General features: G+C 29.8%; 1 protein-coding gene across 7 annotated transcripts; it reads left to right on the forward strand.

Moving 5' to 3' along the window:
* The first annotated feature begins 6 nt into the window (after positions 1-6).
* LOC115239528 (dedicator of cytokinesis protein 1) lies at positions 7-14655 on the forward strand. 7 transcript variants are annotated; one of them, XR_003884646.1, is made up of 23 exons: positions 7-220; positions 935-1176; positions 1282-2030; positions 2184-2337; positions 2441-2611; positions 2704-3084; positions 3172-3387; positions 3475-3797; positions 3924-4287; positions 5407-5505; positions 5859-6049; positions 6142-6492; positions 6696-6972; positions 7086-7333; positions 7504-7635; positions 7757-8036; positions 8129-8352; positions 8424-8723; positions 8845-9154; positions 9237-9346; positions 10529-10636; positions 10956-11604; positions 11973-12109. XR_003884646.1 is itself a non-coding variant. In XM_029814088.1 (23 exons), the coding sequence occupies exons 1-23, from the start codon at positions 178-180 to the stop codon at positions 12781-12783; spliced, it is 6003 nt and encodes a 2000-aa protein (XP_029669948.1). In that variant the 5' UTR covers positions 7-177; the 3' UTR covers positions 12784-14655. The 7 variants fall into 7 exon arrangements, 6 of the variants coding, with proteins under 6 accessions (XP_029669948.1, XP_029669949.1, XP_029669951.1 ...); XM_029814088.1 differs by lacking the exon at positions 10956-11604 and adding an exon at positions 12313-14655 and having other exon boundaries at positions 11973-12231; XM_029814089.1 differs by lacking the exon at positions 10956-11604 and adding an exon at positions 12313-14655 and having other exon boundaries at positions 3924-4272; positions 11973-12231.
* Positions 14656-16897: the final 2242 nt, after the last annotated feature.

A 16897-nucleotide genomic window follows, 5' to 3' on the forward strand; every position in this document is an offset into this window, starting at 1 on the left:
CTCTTTCCCGTTCTCGCATCACTGTGGCAATATAGTGGAGAAGTGTAACATCCTGTTTCGGAACATTATAGTAATAGATGACAAGATAAAACGGCAATATAATTACCCTAGCGAGATGTGAGTCGCGAGATGTAATTAATGTAAATATCTTAGAAGTGCTAAGAGTACCGGAATAAAATGACAATGACATGGAAGCGGATTAATGAGCAGTTAGGAGTAGGTGAGGAATACAGTTTATGTGTAAGATTAATAACCCTCTGCACTACGAAATATTCCAACATCCTGGGAGGTGCCCCCGAGAGTTCAGATTTTCGTTACATCGCGTCTGACATTCGAGTGGGCTCTCCACATTTTTGTACACTTGTGTGAACTGAATCTTTAATATATTTTATGTATGTGACATTTCGTATATATTCAATATTTATGACATTACGTTAATCAACTAATGTAAATGGATGTATTATTTCATTATATAAATATCATACTCATATTTAAATTAGAATTGATTGGAAATTACTTTATTGTCATAAATATTGAAAAATAATATTATTTTATATATTGATTTTAATGCTGTTAAAAAAAATACTTTACATGCATGTTGATGTATGTTGATTATTTATAAAGAAAAAGAGAATGTGTGTTATATCACTGCATTGTACATTTTTGTTTGTTTCTATATATTACATTAGTACATTAGTTTTAGAACATATAAAATATATTTTAAATTATAAAAATGTTTTTAAGTTATAGCAAAATTGAGCAGATAATTTGTCAGACTTTATTAGTGGACATTCACATCAAGTTTCAACAAAAATTATAATTTCGAAATTAATGTAAACTGAAAATACGATTTTATCAAGATATTCAAAAGCATGTAAAGTCAGGAAAAAATATTAAAATGCCAAAATGAGATATATTTTATCATTTTATTTAGCCATCCATAATTTTGCGCATTCGAACCCACACACAATACGTTTAACAGTCGGAGAGGTTGTACAGATAACTGAAGAGTGTGGAGATTGGTATTATGGCCGCAGCAAGTTTAAAGGCACATGTGGAATTTTTCCAAAATCCTACACATATATCTTACAGAAATCAACACATATGGATAACTTAGTACACGAAATCACTAATGTTTTAAGAGAATGGGGACATCATTGGAAGTATTTATATGTAGTATGCATATATTTTTTATAATATAGCTATATATATAGCTTAAATTTATTTGTCTAGAAGTTAAAAATATATAGATATAACTATATAATTTTTATACATATATAGATACACTCCGAGCACTTCAGGACAATGCAGCAACAAATTTTGGATGCAATAGGATACAGAAGCAAGATTTTGAGTGGTACTTTAACAGTAGACGAATTGAAAGATATGAAAAGATTAGCAACAGCAAGGATAGACACTGGAAATCAACTATTGGGTCTGGACATGGTAGTTCGAGACGAGCATGGAAACGTTTTAAATCCCGAAGAAACGAGCACCATCCAGTTATATTATCATCATGAGACTGCTGCAGAAAGAATAAGAAAGGCATCCAATGATACCAAAAAAAAGTCGCATAAGCCACAAGTACCTGTATATTCACATATCTTCTTTGTCAGTGTGAGAAATTTTGTATGTAAAATGGCAGAGGATGTAGAGCTACTATTGACTTTATACGACGGTAGAGAGATGAAAGCTATCACGGAAAATTATGTGGTATCGTGGAGCAAAGAGGGACTTGCAAGAGACATTGATCAGTTACACAATCTTAGAGTATTATTCACGGATCTTGGTTCTAGAGATTTAACAAGGGACAAAGTTTATTTAGCTTGTTATGTAATTAGAGTGGGTGGTATGGAAGCCAAAGAACCAGATCACCGACGCTCGAGCGTTGCACAAAATAATCAGAATAAATCCAAGAGCACGGAAAATATGAGGAGACCGTTCGGTGTAGCCGCGATGGATATCACTCTGTTTATTACTGGCAAACTCGAGGGAGATGTTGAACAACATCATTTTATACCTTTTATACAGTAAGTACTTATTTGAGATAGGTATCTTGGTTTTATGAGACTCAATATTTTTGTAAAATTTATGGTTGGAATGTCAAAGAAAAGCATTATAATAATTCTTGGAAAATTAAGACAGAATTGTTTTGTTGGTTTCCTTGTTCTTTGTTTCATATGTTGTGAGAAAGACAGTCTCGATGGTACATTACGTAGAATTATCTCACAGAAAGAAGCAAATATTCAGAGACATATCAATGGCAATATCACTAATATCACAGGTGGACAAGGATTATGGACGAGTTTAAAATTGTTAAGAGGCGATCCAAAGCAAGTGAGTCGAGAAATAAAGTTATTTTTCTGTATAATTGTATAACTTATGAATTGTTGTGTTTTATATAAATAAAAATTATTTCTAATATTGAGCACTTACATAGGTACGTGACGAAAATCCACATTTGGTCCTCGGTAACGTTGCAATTGCGCGTAAAATGGGATTTCCGGAAGTTATTTTGCCAGGTGACGTACGCAACGATCTGTATCTGACTTTAATTAGCGGTGAATTTAGCAAAGGCTCAAAATCTACAGACAAAAATGTGGAAGTAACGGTTAGTATAAGAATTTAAATAGAAAATATAATAATTGTTTCTTTTTTTATAAAAATATATATGTTAAGCATTTATAATATGATTTTTAACAGGTTAAAGTATGTAATGAACATGGCATAGCAATTCCTGGAGTCATGACATTAGGTGGCGGCGCGTCCCCAATTGACGAGTATCATAGCGTTATTTATTATCACGAAGACAAGCCTAGGTGGTGCGAAACGTTCAAGATTGCCATACCTATAGAAGAATTCAAACAGGCTCACTTAAAGTTTACATTTAAGCATCGCAGTTCTAATGAAGCGAAAGATAAGTCTGAGAAACCATTTGCTTTAAGTTACGTTCGATTAATGCAACGTAATGGCACAACTCTGCAAGACATACAGCACGAATTGTTGGTTTACAAATTAGAGCAAAAAAAGTACGAGGAAAGTGATATATCTTACTTTAAATTGCCATCAACACGTGGAGAATTGGTACATCTATTTATTTATTGAAGAGATAAAAGAAATTTCATATATTTTTAAACGTTACATTTCAAACGTTACTTTTTTTTTATTTAGGCTGAATTAAACATAGAAAAGAAGCCAAGTTTAGGATCATTAACATTAAGCAGCAAAGATAGTTTTTTAATAGCAACCAATATTTGCTCAACTAAATTAACCCAGAATATAGATTTATTAGGTTTACTTAATTGGGCATCGCACAATACTGGTTTAAAGGAATCTTTAGCTGCTTTAATGAAGGTTGATGGGGAGGAAATAGTGAAGTTTCTGCAGGTAAAATAAAATTTTAGTGAAATTACATGTATAGTAAAATTATGTTTGCATGAGAATAATTATATTGAGTAGCATTATCTTTCACAGGATGTTTTGGATGCTTTATTTAACATCTTAATGAGTAATTCGGACAGTGATGTCTATGATGATATGGTCTTTGAGTGCCTTTTATATATTATTGGGCTTGTGTCTGATAGAAAGTATCAGCACTTCCAACCAGTATTAGATTTATACATTTCTGAAAGTTTCTCTGCGACTCTTGCATATAAAAAATTAATTGCGGTATTGCGTAAGCGTATAGATAACGTCGGCAACAACGATGGTCAAGAACGTGATTTATTGCTTAAAACAATGAAAAGTCTGCAATACTGCATGAGGTTTATTGTTGAATCTCGTCTTTTATTTACTGAGTATGTTTTATTTATTATTATCCTAAATATCTAAGAAACAATGCAATAAATATAGCTATAATATATTCATTCTTTAAAAGACAAATATACATAATTTTGAATAAATATTGTAATTTTCTTTTAAAGATTAAATCAAGATGAAGAAGAATTCTCACAAACATTAACAGATCTATTACGATCTATTGTTAATCTCATGAGTCACGAAACAGATGGAACTTTGTTGGTTCAAGGAGCTTGCCTCAAGTATCTACCTACAACAATACCTCATTTATTAAGGGTCTATAGCGGCAAGCAATTGAGTACGGTTCTAACAGATTTACTTGTGACTCTACCAACAGGTAGATTAACTAAGCAGAAAATGATGACGGTCAATGATATTGTTCATAGTCCACTTTTTTTAAATGTGGAGTGTAGAGCGATTTTATTGCCGAGAATTACCATACTCGTGAGAGACTTATTGGAAGCTAAAGAGGAGGTAAGATGTCATAAGGTGTGCTCTTTTCTAATGCTACAATTTCCTATAATCTAATTTAAGCGAATTGGAATGTTCACACATTACTCTTATCTATATTTCACAAGAAATAATGTCAATTCATCACATTTATACATTCTCGCGATACTTTTCAAAGAATCCTAACTATATACATTTGCATAACTAAAATTAATTAATTAAATATAAATTTTTACTTTCATTTAATATCGTGATAAATGTCATTTGTGCTTTCCGTACAGCCTGCGATCCTTCCGCCACGCATCTTTCTACATGAATTTTATCAAAATCCTTTTTTTTTTCGAAGGATGTCTTTTCATTTTTTAATTTTTAAGTCACAGCTTATTTATTAGAATATTTTTTAATATTAAACTGTCAGTAAAAATTTTCACATTATTATTTTTATTATTATTATTTGTATATATATTTTTTTATATTAAAGGAAAAAATAATATTATTTAGCTGTAATTTTTCAGAATGTATACAATAGTAATGAAAATTATTGTGTTATTTGAAAATATAATATTGAAAGAGACATCCTTTTTACTTACTCTCTCAGTAGAGCATGTAAGAGTAAATACATTTGTATTAAAATAATAGAACTTCGAATGTGGCATGTGTTTGTCCAGTAATATGTTACTGCATAATGTTTATTCTGCATTTTACATAATAGGCATTTAGATATACTATTATTTATACTATTTAATTTGCGTGATATCTTCTTCGATTTATTATTTTTTTATTATAATAGAAATTTTGGAATGTTTTATAATTTATATAATCCATTAATGAATAATATAAAAATATGAAATACTTGTGAATATGAAATACTTGTGAGAGAAAAATTATAATTGTTAGACGAAAATGCTAAATTTTTTTTTTTTTTTCTGATCTGTTTTATTCATAATTTTTTTTTCTGTTATTAGTATACTGCTTTTTATTGTTAGTGAGAAGCTGCATCTTTAGTGCATGCAGTTTTACATTCACATTGGTGTCGGGAATTTTCAGAAATGTAATTGTATATGTCTTTAGAAAATGGTATTTTTTTCCAACTAACAAGGGTTATTTCATTTTTTTTTTTTTTGTGTACGGTTTGGTTTTGGTTAATGGCGTTTAAAGGGGCTATCGAGTACGCCTGGAAAGAGCGTGGCGAAGGTAGCCAGGCTGCTCGGCGAAAATCGGCATCGGCTCAACCAACATCGCGGCTATTCCGAAGAGGTAATTTTTGCGATAAATGCAGGAAATTTCAAAATATACGCAAATAAATAGTGCGTTTTTCACGGCGTTATATGGTACATTTTGAAATTGTTTAACACATTGTTAACACAGAACTTTGCATTTATGCCTGTGTGTTGTGTTGTATTATATTTTATGATTTAGAATCAATGATTCGCGTTATATGTGAATTAGTTTTTTGTGTGAATGTATAGTATGCAGGAAGTGTACATCATATTATATGCATTAATTTAGACACATATAGATTTATATATTTTTCTACTAATTTTTATATTTTATAGAAATAGATATATCCAACCAATCTACTTTTTAAATCTGTTTTTTTGTTCCTACAGGTGGAATTATGTGTCAAAATATTGTCTGACATTCTGGAACTGACTTTTAGAAAAGACATAGGTAGCACAGTTTCAGATGTTAAAGAGATAATGTTAACTGCATTACGCACTATTATACAAACTGTTATATCAATGGATAGGGAAAATCCCTTAGTTGGAAATTTAGTATCAGTCATGTTGGCGATATTCAGGTATTTTTAAGATCTTAAAACAATTATAAAAAAAGAATATTGAAAGAAGAATATGGAGAAAACTCTATCCTTCTTTCTGCAATCTTTTTCAGACAAATGACACAACACCATTATGAAGTGTACATCAATCATTTTGGAACAAGAATTGATTTACTCGATTTTCTTATGGAGATATTATTAGTCTTCAAAGATTTAGTTTCTAGAAGTGTGTTTCCAGGAGACTGGTGTGAAATGATTATGCTTCAAAATAGCGTTATTCTAAAATCATTACGATATTTTTCGGGTACAATTAGAGATTATTTTTTCACCGAATTTGAGCATCAAGCATGGTCAAATTTCTTTCATTGTGCTATTGCTTTTTTAACTCAACCTGCCCTACAGTTAGATACATTTACACCAGCAAAACGAAACCGCATTATTGCGCGTTATAACGACATGCGTAGGTACGTTTCTTATAAAAATAATAATTATGCAAATGTTTCAAAACTATCATAGAAAATTATAGACTCAAATAGAAAAAATGCTATTTAAACAGATGCATGATCCTTAGTTGTATGATACATCCTATGTATAAATATTTTTATTAAATGGCATAAATTGATAAAATGAAAATAATATCACATCTTCTTTGTGTGATACATTACAGAGAAACTGCATTTGAAATTCGATCAATGTGGTTCAATTTAGGGCAACACAAAATACTTTTTGTGCCTGCTTTAGTCGGCGCAATTCTTGAAATGGCATTAATACCTGAAACTGAATTGAGAAAAGCTACAATACCTATCTTCTTCGATATGATGCAATGCGAATATTACAGTTCACGTATAGTGGAAGGATATGGCGATACCAAACGTGATCCTGCTCACATCAAAGCTAATTTTATAGAATACGAAAATGAGATGATTGCAAAACTGGATATCTTGGTATAGTTTTTACATCATTTTATATGTTGAAATCAAAAGTGGTCGCAATTTAAATTTGTTTCACTAATAACGTCAATGAAAAATTATACTTCATCAAAGAATCTTTTTTACAGGTAGAAGGAGGCAGAGGTGACGAACAATTTCGTGCGCTTTGGACTCATGTTATGGGTTCTTTGTGTGAAAAACATTCCACAATGCGAGAACAAGGCTTACGCTTCGTAGACACTATCGCTAAGCTTATGGAACGCTTGTTGCAATATCGGGATATTATTCATGCAGAGTCCCAAGAACATCGTATGCTTTGCACTGTAAATTTATTGGAATTCTATTCCGAGATTAATAGAAAGGAAATGTATATCAGGTAAACGCAAAAAATATAGTATATTTTAATAATTAAATTGAAATGTTTTGACCATTTATTTTAAGCTTGATTAAATCAATATAATGAACCTAAATCTTTTATATATAATGTTTAATATAACACAAATATATATTTATTTAAATATATATTAAGTTTTCTTTACATTACAGGTATGTGAATAAGCTATGTGAATTACATTTAGAATGCGATAATTACACAGAAGCAGCTTATTCTTTGAAGCTCCATAGTCAATTATTAGCATGGAGCGATCAACCTTTACCACCTTTGCTGATATCACACAGGTAATATCACCAAATTTATAATTAATTAAATAACAAAATATTTTCATACATTAAGCTTGTAATGCGTTAATAATGCGTTCTAATAAAATAAATATTAAAATATTATATTATTTTTTTCTAGGTATCCATTATGCCAAACACATCGTGAACTGAAAGAAGCATTATATAATGATATTATCGATTATTTTGATAAGGGAAGAATGTGGGAATGCGCTCTTACCGTTTGCAAAGAACTAATATCGCAATATGAAGAAGAAACATTCGATTATTTACAACTGTCTGTATTATTGAGACGCATGGCAAAATTCTATGATTGCATAGTCAAACAGTTAAGACCTGAACCAGAATACTTTAGAGTTGCATATTACGGCAGAGGACATCCTGCTTTTCTTCAAAATAAAGTATTTTGACATATTTAATAAACATATATATATCTTTGATCATATTTTATACTTGCTTTTATTCTTTTAACAAAGTAATTTATTTGTCATAGGTATTTGTCTATCGAGGAAAGGAATATGAACGACTTAGTGATTTTTGTTCAAGAACATTGAATCAGTTACCGAATGCAGAGCAAATGAACAAATTATCTCCACCCACCACAGAAATGCTGGAATCCAATCATCAATATGTGCAGATCAATAAGGTAGAGCCATTAATGGATGAAAAGAGACATCGTCTGAGTGGTAAACCAGTTACTGCAGAAGCAGTTTTAAGGTATTCAATATTATATTAAAGTAACTAAATATAATATATGTGACATTTTATTAATTTGCTATTAATTTTAGGTATCATCGTGTGAATGACGTGCAACGCTTTAGATTTTCAAGACCTGCACCGAGAAAAGAAATTATTGCAATAGCTAATGATAAAGAAAAGGAAATAAATGCTGGCATTAATAATAGCAATGAATTTGCTTCGTTATGGTTAGAAAGAACAGTGCTTGTGACAAGCTACCCATTGCCTGGAATTCTTCGATGGTTTCCTGTGACGTCTAGTGAGACATATTTAGTCAGTCCATTGAGAAATGCGATTGAAACTATGGAAGCTACGAATATAGTACTACGTGATCTTATTATTGCTCATAGGTTTGATATCTTTTTGTAACTAAAGTCGATATAATAATATGATAGAATGTAATTAGGTTATTTTTGTTCACTTACATTATGAATTTTTGCACAACTATTATTTTCTTCATACTTATTGCAGAAGCGATCCCAGTCTTCCATTAAATCCCTTAAGCATGAAATTGAATGGTATATTGGATCCAGCTGTTATGGGTGGTATTGATAACTATGAAAAGGCTTTTCTCAATGTAGAGTACAAAGATAGTCATCTAGAAGAAAGTTCAGACCTTCTTAAGTTAGAAGGACTTATTGCGGAGCAAATTCCCTTGCTCAGTATAGGACTCCAGTTACACAAAGCACGAGCGCCCACCGAATTGGCACCATTTCATCAACGTTTAGAACAATGTTTTGTGTCGATGCGCAATCAAGTAGAAGCTAAGTATGGAAAGAGGGTAAGCTAATTTAATTATTCAAGCCAATAGTTATAAACGCACTTTTTCGAAATCTATAATTTTTTTATTTTGTAACACACAGACATGTGATTTGCAAATTGAAAGCCTAACACAGACCGTAACCATGCGAAGACCACCAACTTCAAGAGGGGATAATCACTGCCTGTCCGAGTCAAATATGAATAATTCAGAGTAAGCTATAAATTCTGTTCATTTTTGCATAAGCGTATGTTTGACATTTTATTAACAAGTTTATCGTAACTAACACGGAAATAATTGCTGCATAGCATGCTATTGCTATATCACAATCGTCATTATTGAAATGAGGCAATATTTCAAAACATATTATTAATCTATTCATATAAAAAGCTACATTTTAAATCTAATTGTTTTAAATTAACTTTATTTATGTTAAATTACATAACAATACAAATATCCCATACTTATTGCAGAAGCGATCCCAGTCTTCCATTAAATCCCTTAAGCATGAAATTGAATGGTATATTGGATCCAGCTGTTATGGGTGGTATTGATAACTATGAAAAGGCTTTTCTCAATGTAGAGTACAAAGATAGTCATCTAGAAGAAAGTTCAGACCTTCTTAAGTTAGAAGGACTTATTGCGGAGCAAATTCCCTTGCTCAGTATAGGACTCCAGTTACACAAAGCACGAGCGCCCACCGAATTGGCACCATTTCATCAACGTTTAGAACAATGTTTTGTGTCGATGCGCAATCAAGTAGAAGCTAAGTATGGAAAGAGGGTAAGCTAATTTAATTATTCAAGCCAATAGTTATAAACGCACTTTTTCGAAATCTATAATTTTTTTATTTTGTAACACACAGACATGTGATTTGCAAATTGAAAGCCTAACACAGACCGTAACCATGCGAAGACCACCAACTTCAAGAGGGGATAATCACTGCCTGTCCGAGTCAAATATGAATAATTCAGAGTAAGCTATAAATTCTGTTCATTTTTGCATAAGCGTATGTTTGACATTTTATTAACAAGTTTATCGTAACTAACACGGAAATAATTGCTGCATAGCATGCTATTGCTATATCACAATCGTCATTATTGAAATGAGGCAATATTTCAAAACATATTATTAATCTATTCATATAAAAAGCTACATTTTAAATCTAATTGTTTTAAATTAACTTTATTTATGTTAAATTACATAACAATACAAATATCCTATGGAATATGTTTTTAAACAATATTTATTATAAATAAAAACAGTATGTGTGAATATGTGTGTGTGCTATACAGGATGTCCAGGTTCAAGTACGACTGATCTGTGACATCGTGTGTCAATTTTAAAGTAGTTATATTTTGTAATTACCCCGTTCAGCTGTATAATTCACTCCAGGGTATCCTCACTTACAAGATCCCAAGTTGCAACGTTCAAGTCACTTGCATCGTTCAATTTTAACAACAGCACACCCACCAGTGTTGTTCAAAACATCAATTTGTCAAGGTAAAGTCATACTAGTGTTTAACTTAGTTTCAGCACTAACTAAGAATTAAATCAATCACTTTTCTTTATTTAAATGAGTTAATATGTAATAAATTCTAATTATTTCTATACAAAAGCATTAGATACATATTTGGATCTTTTTTGATAGATATATTAAAAATCCCAACCTCTACAAAAAAATTTTTAATAAATTTTTACTAATTAGATGCGCGAATTTATTTAATATTTATCATAAGAATCACAGTTTATATGTCTAAAGAGAGTAACATAAAATGCCGTTTTAGAGCACATGAGAGAAAAGAATGCAATATGATTTCAGGAATATCGCTGTTGGACCTGATAAGCTCTCGCATAATGCCTTATTATCCTTTCTTCGCACTTAACATTCCTGTTGTATATTTTTGTTTTTTATTTATATTTTCCAGTTATTTCATTCCTTTATACAGTATAGGAAATATGAATTAATATATATTTTTCCCACATATATGTGCATTAATTTGTGTAATTTATGTTACTTTTTATACACATGTGTTTTGAGGGTGGGTAGCATAATATATCATAAAAACTAAAATTAAATAGAAATAACTAAAAATTGGATAAACAATATTTTAAAAATAATAGTTTTGAAATGCAGACTACAATTTTGCTTTATCATTTTGCTTCTGTAGAATGGAGATGTAACGAGACAATAAGAAAACTGTTTTGTTAACTGTTCTGTTCCCCTTTATGTGATAGAAATTATACATTATGTGAAATAGGATAATCTTAAATGTATACTTAAATGTATGAAAAATGTATTGGTTTCTTTAGATTAATGACTTTACATCTTCTATTTCTATTTATTCCGCTTCTCATCTGCATGATTCTGTTTTGCATTTTTCACAATATCATCATAAATATCCCTGGAATATATATCTTCTTCAACTGGCAATCTGCTAAACTTTCTACGTCTACAATAACTACGATAGGTAATTAAAAATATGCACTTGTTACAGACTGTTGCAAAGTTCAAGTGACATTGCTATTATTACGATTATTACATTTTTCTTATCAGATATCTGATATCCTATCATGATAATAAAAATATAAGCATAGCTTGCAAAATATATTCTTTTAATAATTATAAACTAATTTACTCAATCGTGAAATTTTATCATTTATTTATACTATATCAATAACTCTTATCTATTCTATCTTCTATACCTCATTTATAGTTATGAGTTGTACTTTTTTCAATCGTTAGTATATAGGTATTCGCTTTTATCTATCTATCTCTGGTTTTACAAACTTGTTGGTAATCGCGTCGCCTTCAATCGCAAATATTTTCAACTTATAGGAACAACTCCATGCGTTCGCATATTTTGTCAACGGCCTCTTTGCAAAAGGCATTGGGAAATCCTTATCCGGGAACGTACAAGAAGAAGGATACGAAGCGTAGAAGTTCGCGAAAGAGCGATTCCGCCACGGTGACGAAAAGCGATCAACCGACCAGCCAGTGGTATACCACGGCCGAAATATCTCATAGTTCAGTGTCTTCCGTTACGTCATTGATATCTAATTTACATTCGACACCTGTATTCGAACTACGACAAGAGGTAACAAGTTTACGAGCATTTAACATAGCCTTTTTATTTTTTGTAATATTAAAATAGGGATATACGCGCCTGTTTGCATAGCTCACACCAAAACGTCCCCTGAGATCGGAAGCGGAGAAAGAACGTAGAATGAGTAATCGTTGGTCCGGACAATCCCAGCACTACCTAAGGAACATTAATAACGAATTGGAACCTAGCAATTTGGGAAAGGGAAATAGAGATAGCGTCGGCACGACCGACAGTACAGCATCCGAGGACGATCCGCCGCCACCTCTGCCGATTAAAATGCGCGAGGCCGATTATTGTAATCTTCCGGAGGAGCTGTCCTCTGATCAGTGTCTAGCTAGTAGTACTTTGAATAATCTAAACAAATCTTCAGGATTGTGGAAGAATAAGTTGCCGACACCTACTGATGATGATTTAGACAGTCATTCTAATAAACCGCCGACGCCTCCACCGAAACCGAAAAGACCGATTAATAGTTTGCATAAGATCGTTCTTTCTTCTAACGATGTCGAAACCTCACATATCGAGGATTCGTCGTCTGCGTAACGTAACGTAAAATCCTGCAGATGTCTTATCGATCTTGCCGAGAGTTGTGAGCATAACAAGTGTCCATCCACGTTTATAATACGCGCGTTTTCCTGTTATTCACGTTTATTTCTGTATCGTTGATCTTTAGAAGAGTTACCATTCTCTTAGATTTAGCATTCTAATATATTTCTTTGTGCCTTTCTTTCGCGATTTAGGATAAGCGAGTTTAGTATACGCTATTACCATGTACGAAATATTTAACAGTAGAACAGAAAGTGTTACATTATTCGTATTGAGAGCGAGCAATGTTATTGACAAAAAGATTCAAAAATTAATATGGATTTAACAGCATTTTATAATTTTGCAGTGCATATTTGACAAAGACTATAATGATGAGTGATAAACTAATATATATCAATGTCATTGCCTTATTTTTATTCTAGTATACAGTTCTAATATAGAGCTTCGCGCTTTATTCGAAAAATTCAATGTTTTTATAACATTATCATGAATCAAATAGAATTTGCGCTTATAAAGATAAAAATTGCAAAATTTGCTTTTAACGACTGTTCACTCTAAATGAGCTTATTTTTTCGAACTTTTAAATATTATTTGATTACATTTCACATGCTTGCTGTAACATCCATTACATAACGCATAATATGCTAGAGTAATGTCCATGTTTTCGACCTAAAACTTTATTATCATATGACTTTGGACATATATATTTGTGACAAATACATATTTTTATAGATTTTGATATGAAACGTATACACACATGTAGCTTTAATTGTAATGAAAACTTTGGGAACTTTTTACATTTTATACTGGCAATTTTTGAATGAATTTGTGCTAATAATATAATATGAATGATTAATGCATTAAATATAACAAAAGCGATTAACTTTTTGCACATCTCTGATACAATATTCTAACTTATTTCAGAAATCCGAGATTTTTATGAAATAATTATGAGTAGTTATATAGTTTATATAACCACAACATAGTTATATTATTTAAATATTACCAAGCCATTGTGATCTAGTGGTAAAAAAAAATTTATGTGAGTTACTGTATTTATATAAGTCATTCATATTTGTTAACAATGAGACGATAGTCTTATGTGTTAACTTATTTTTAATATATACAAGAAAACATGATCGTTTATACAAATATATTCAATAAGAAGTAGATATGCAGCAAGTGAAACTGCATATGGTGTTGCATGTTCATTTCATAATCCAAATAAATTATTTACTTGTAATATCGATTATGATCATAGAGTGTAATTAACGCTATACCGTGACAAGCTGCTTCCTAATTGAGCACAAAATCAGAATAAAAATTTAAATGGATTATGAAAATTATAATCTATAATCTTATATAAAGAGACTTTATAATTAATCAGGGTGTCGATTAGCATTGCCTTTTAATTATAGCAAATTCTACAAACTTACAACATTAGAAGAAGCCATTTATAATGTTGATATAAGCTATTTATTACGTTTTTCACCATCATCACTTGAGTCTCATACCAAAGAGAGATTAGTGCTTTATTTATTAAGAGCTTTAGAAAATTATATGTGATGCTGAAGAAAAAATATGATATCCTGTAATATATTGATATTTGCATCTAGTGGTTGATAAAGATAATAAGTTAAAAACAAGTGGATAGATTATTCATTACTTATGATAATTAATGTAGCAAAGATCTGTATTCAAAGTTATTGTTTTTGCATTATTGTTTATTTATTCACAAAGTAAAATTCCGAAAAATACATACACATATATTTGAGCAGAGCATTTATGAATACAGTTCTTAGCTTTGACGCTAATTTTGTTATGTAACAGAAAAAAATTTACAATATATTGAGCCTAAAAACTAAGAAATTCAATGTAGTGCCATTTGTTTTTCGATATATATATGTTTGATTACTCTTTTCTTTCAGGGACCAATGTATACAATCTTGTTATGTAACTAAAATGATTTTTCTGTTTTTTACTTTTGCACATAATACATTGCAACATTTTCACACACACACAAAATAATATTTATTTAATATATAACTATGTTCACACACATACACATATTGACAAAACCTTAATTATAAATGAGTGCCATTCGCATTATCAAACCCCACTATATACTATATGATACATTTCTCTCATATAAGAAAAACTCTAAGCAATAAGAAATATATAGATATACATACTATATAACAAATCAATTTTATTTATAAAAAATGAAGTAATTTCATATAATTTCATTAATCCTTATTTTATAATATAAGCAATATAATTACATTTTTTATATATTATACATTGACTAATAATTTACTTATAAAAATATATTTTATATAGACCGTTTCTTATAAAAAAATTATAATGACATTACAAATAGCACAAGAGAGAAGGAAGTGAGGGATGAATCTATAAATTTAACTTTACAAAACAATGGATTTATACATGTTTTATAATCAGAATATATGTGTATTATGATAAAAATGAATTCAAAAAGTAATTCAATTTTCTGCAATTTACTCTTTCTTTTTATGTAATAATTATTTCGCTCTATTTATTACAGTTAATGATAACACTAATCCTTGTAACTTATTTTAGTTTTCTTGGAGAAAATTTAAAAAAAACTTTAAAATAAGCTTATTAATTTGCTTATTTTTACAATTAAATCTCCTCTGAACTAATACCGATTTATAACAGAGCAAAAAATCATTAAAATCATATAAAACTTGTCGATTATAAATGTATTCACTTTTCCAATGAATAGGAATTAGGCCAAATTGATGAAATACACAACAAACAGTATGAAGATTATAAGTGTCATCTTCATTATTTTAATAAGACTCTAAGAAGTTAATAATTACAGTAATGCCATCGATAGTAAAATAGCACTTATTGTAAACCTGCTATTTAACTTTGGTTGGAAATGTGAGAAAATATACATTTCTTGATACTTACATATATATATCTATTTTTTATCTTTTCCTTGATCTTAAGATGGTCTTGCGAATCGGAAATTTACAGATACAATTGTGATATATTATTATTTATTTATATTAAAATTCATAACTATATATTATATTGTTATATTGACATGCATTGCAATATAGAGCACTAACGTTGACATTCTATATGTATGTATGTGGTGTATGTGTATATATATATATATATATATATACATATACACATATACGTGTGCAAATAATTTCATTAATCCTTATTTTATAATATAAGCAATATAATTACATTTTTTATATATTATACATTGACTAATAATTTACTTATAAAAATATATTTTATATAGACCGTTTCTTATAAAAAAATTATAATGACATTACAAATAGCACAAGAGAGAAGGAAGTGAGGGATGAATCTATAAATTTAACTTTACAAAACAATGGATTTATACATGTTTTATAATCAGAATATATGTGTATTATGATAAAAATGAATTCAAAAAGTAATTCAATTTTCTGCAATTTACTCTTTCTTTTTATGTAATAATTATTTCGCTCTATTTATTACAGTTAATGATAACACTAATCCTTGTAACTTATTTTAGTTTTCTTGGAGAAAATTAAAAAAAAACTTTAAAATAAGCTTATTAATTTGCTTATTTTTACAATTAAATCTCCTCTGAACTAATACCGATTTATAACAGAGCAAAAAATCATTAAAATCATATAAAACTTGTCGATTATAAATGTATTCACTTTTCCAATGAATAGGAATTAGGCCAAATTGATGAAATACACAACAAACAGTATGAAGATTATAAGTGTCATCTTCATTATTTTAATAAGACTCTAAGAAGTTAATAATTACAGTAATGCCATCGATAGTAAAATAGCACTTATTGTAAACCTGCTATTTAACTTTGGTTGGAAATGTGAGAAAATATACATTTCTTGATACTTACATATATATATCTATTTTTTATCTTTTCCTTGATCTTAAGATGGTCTTGCGAATCGGAAATTTACAGATACAATTGTGATATATTATTATTTATTTATATTAAAATTCATAACTATATATTATATTGTTATATTGACATGCATTGCAATATAGAGCACTAACGTTGACATTCTATATGTATGTATGTGGTGTATGT

The sequence above is a fragment of the Formica exsecta genome, unplaced genomic scaffold (assembly GCF_003651465.1).
Source record: "Formica exsecta isolate Colony F162 unplaced genomic scaffold, ASM365146v1 scaffold384, whole genome shotgun sequence".
In the NCBI taxonomy this organism is placed as follows: domain Eukaryota; kingdom Metazoa; phylum Arthropoda; class Insecta; order Hymenoptera; family Formicidae; genus Formica; species Formica exsecta.

Excerpts from the sequence above, each read along its gene's own strand:
- LOC115239528 (XM_029814088.1), top strand. The coding sequence starts at position 178 with ATGACAATGACATGGAAGCGGATTAATGAGCAGTTAGGAGTAG. Across the intron at positions 3,085-3,171 it reads CATCAACACGTGGAGAATTG|GCTGAATTAAACATAGAAAA; the intron begins GTACATCTATTT and ends TTTTTTATTTAG. Across the intron at positions 10,637-11,972 it reads CAAAACATCAATTTGTCAAG|GAACAACTCCATGCGTTCGC; the intron begins GTAAAGTCATAC and ends TTCAACTTATAG.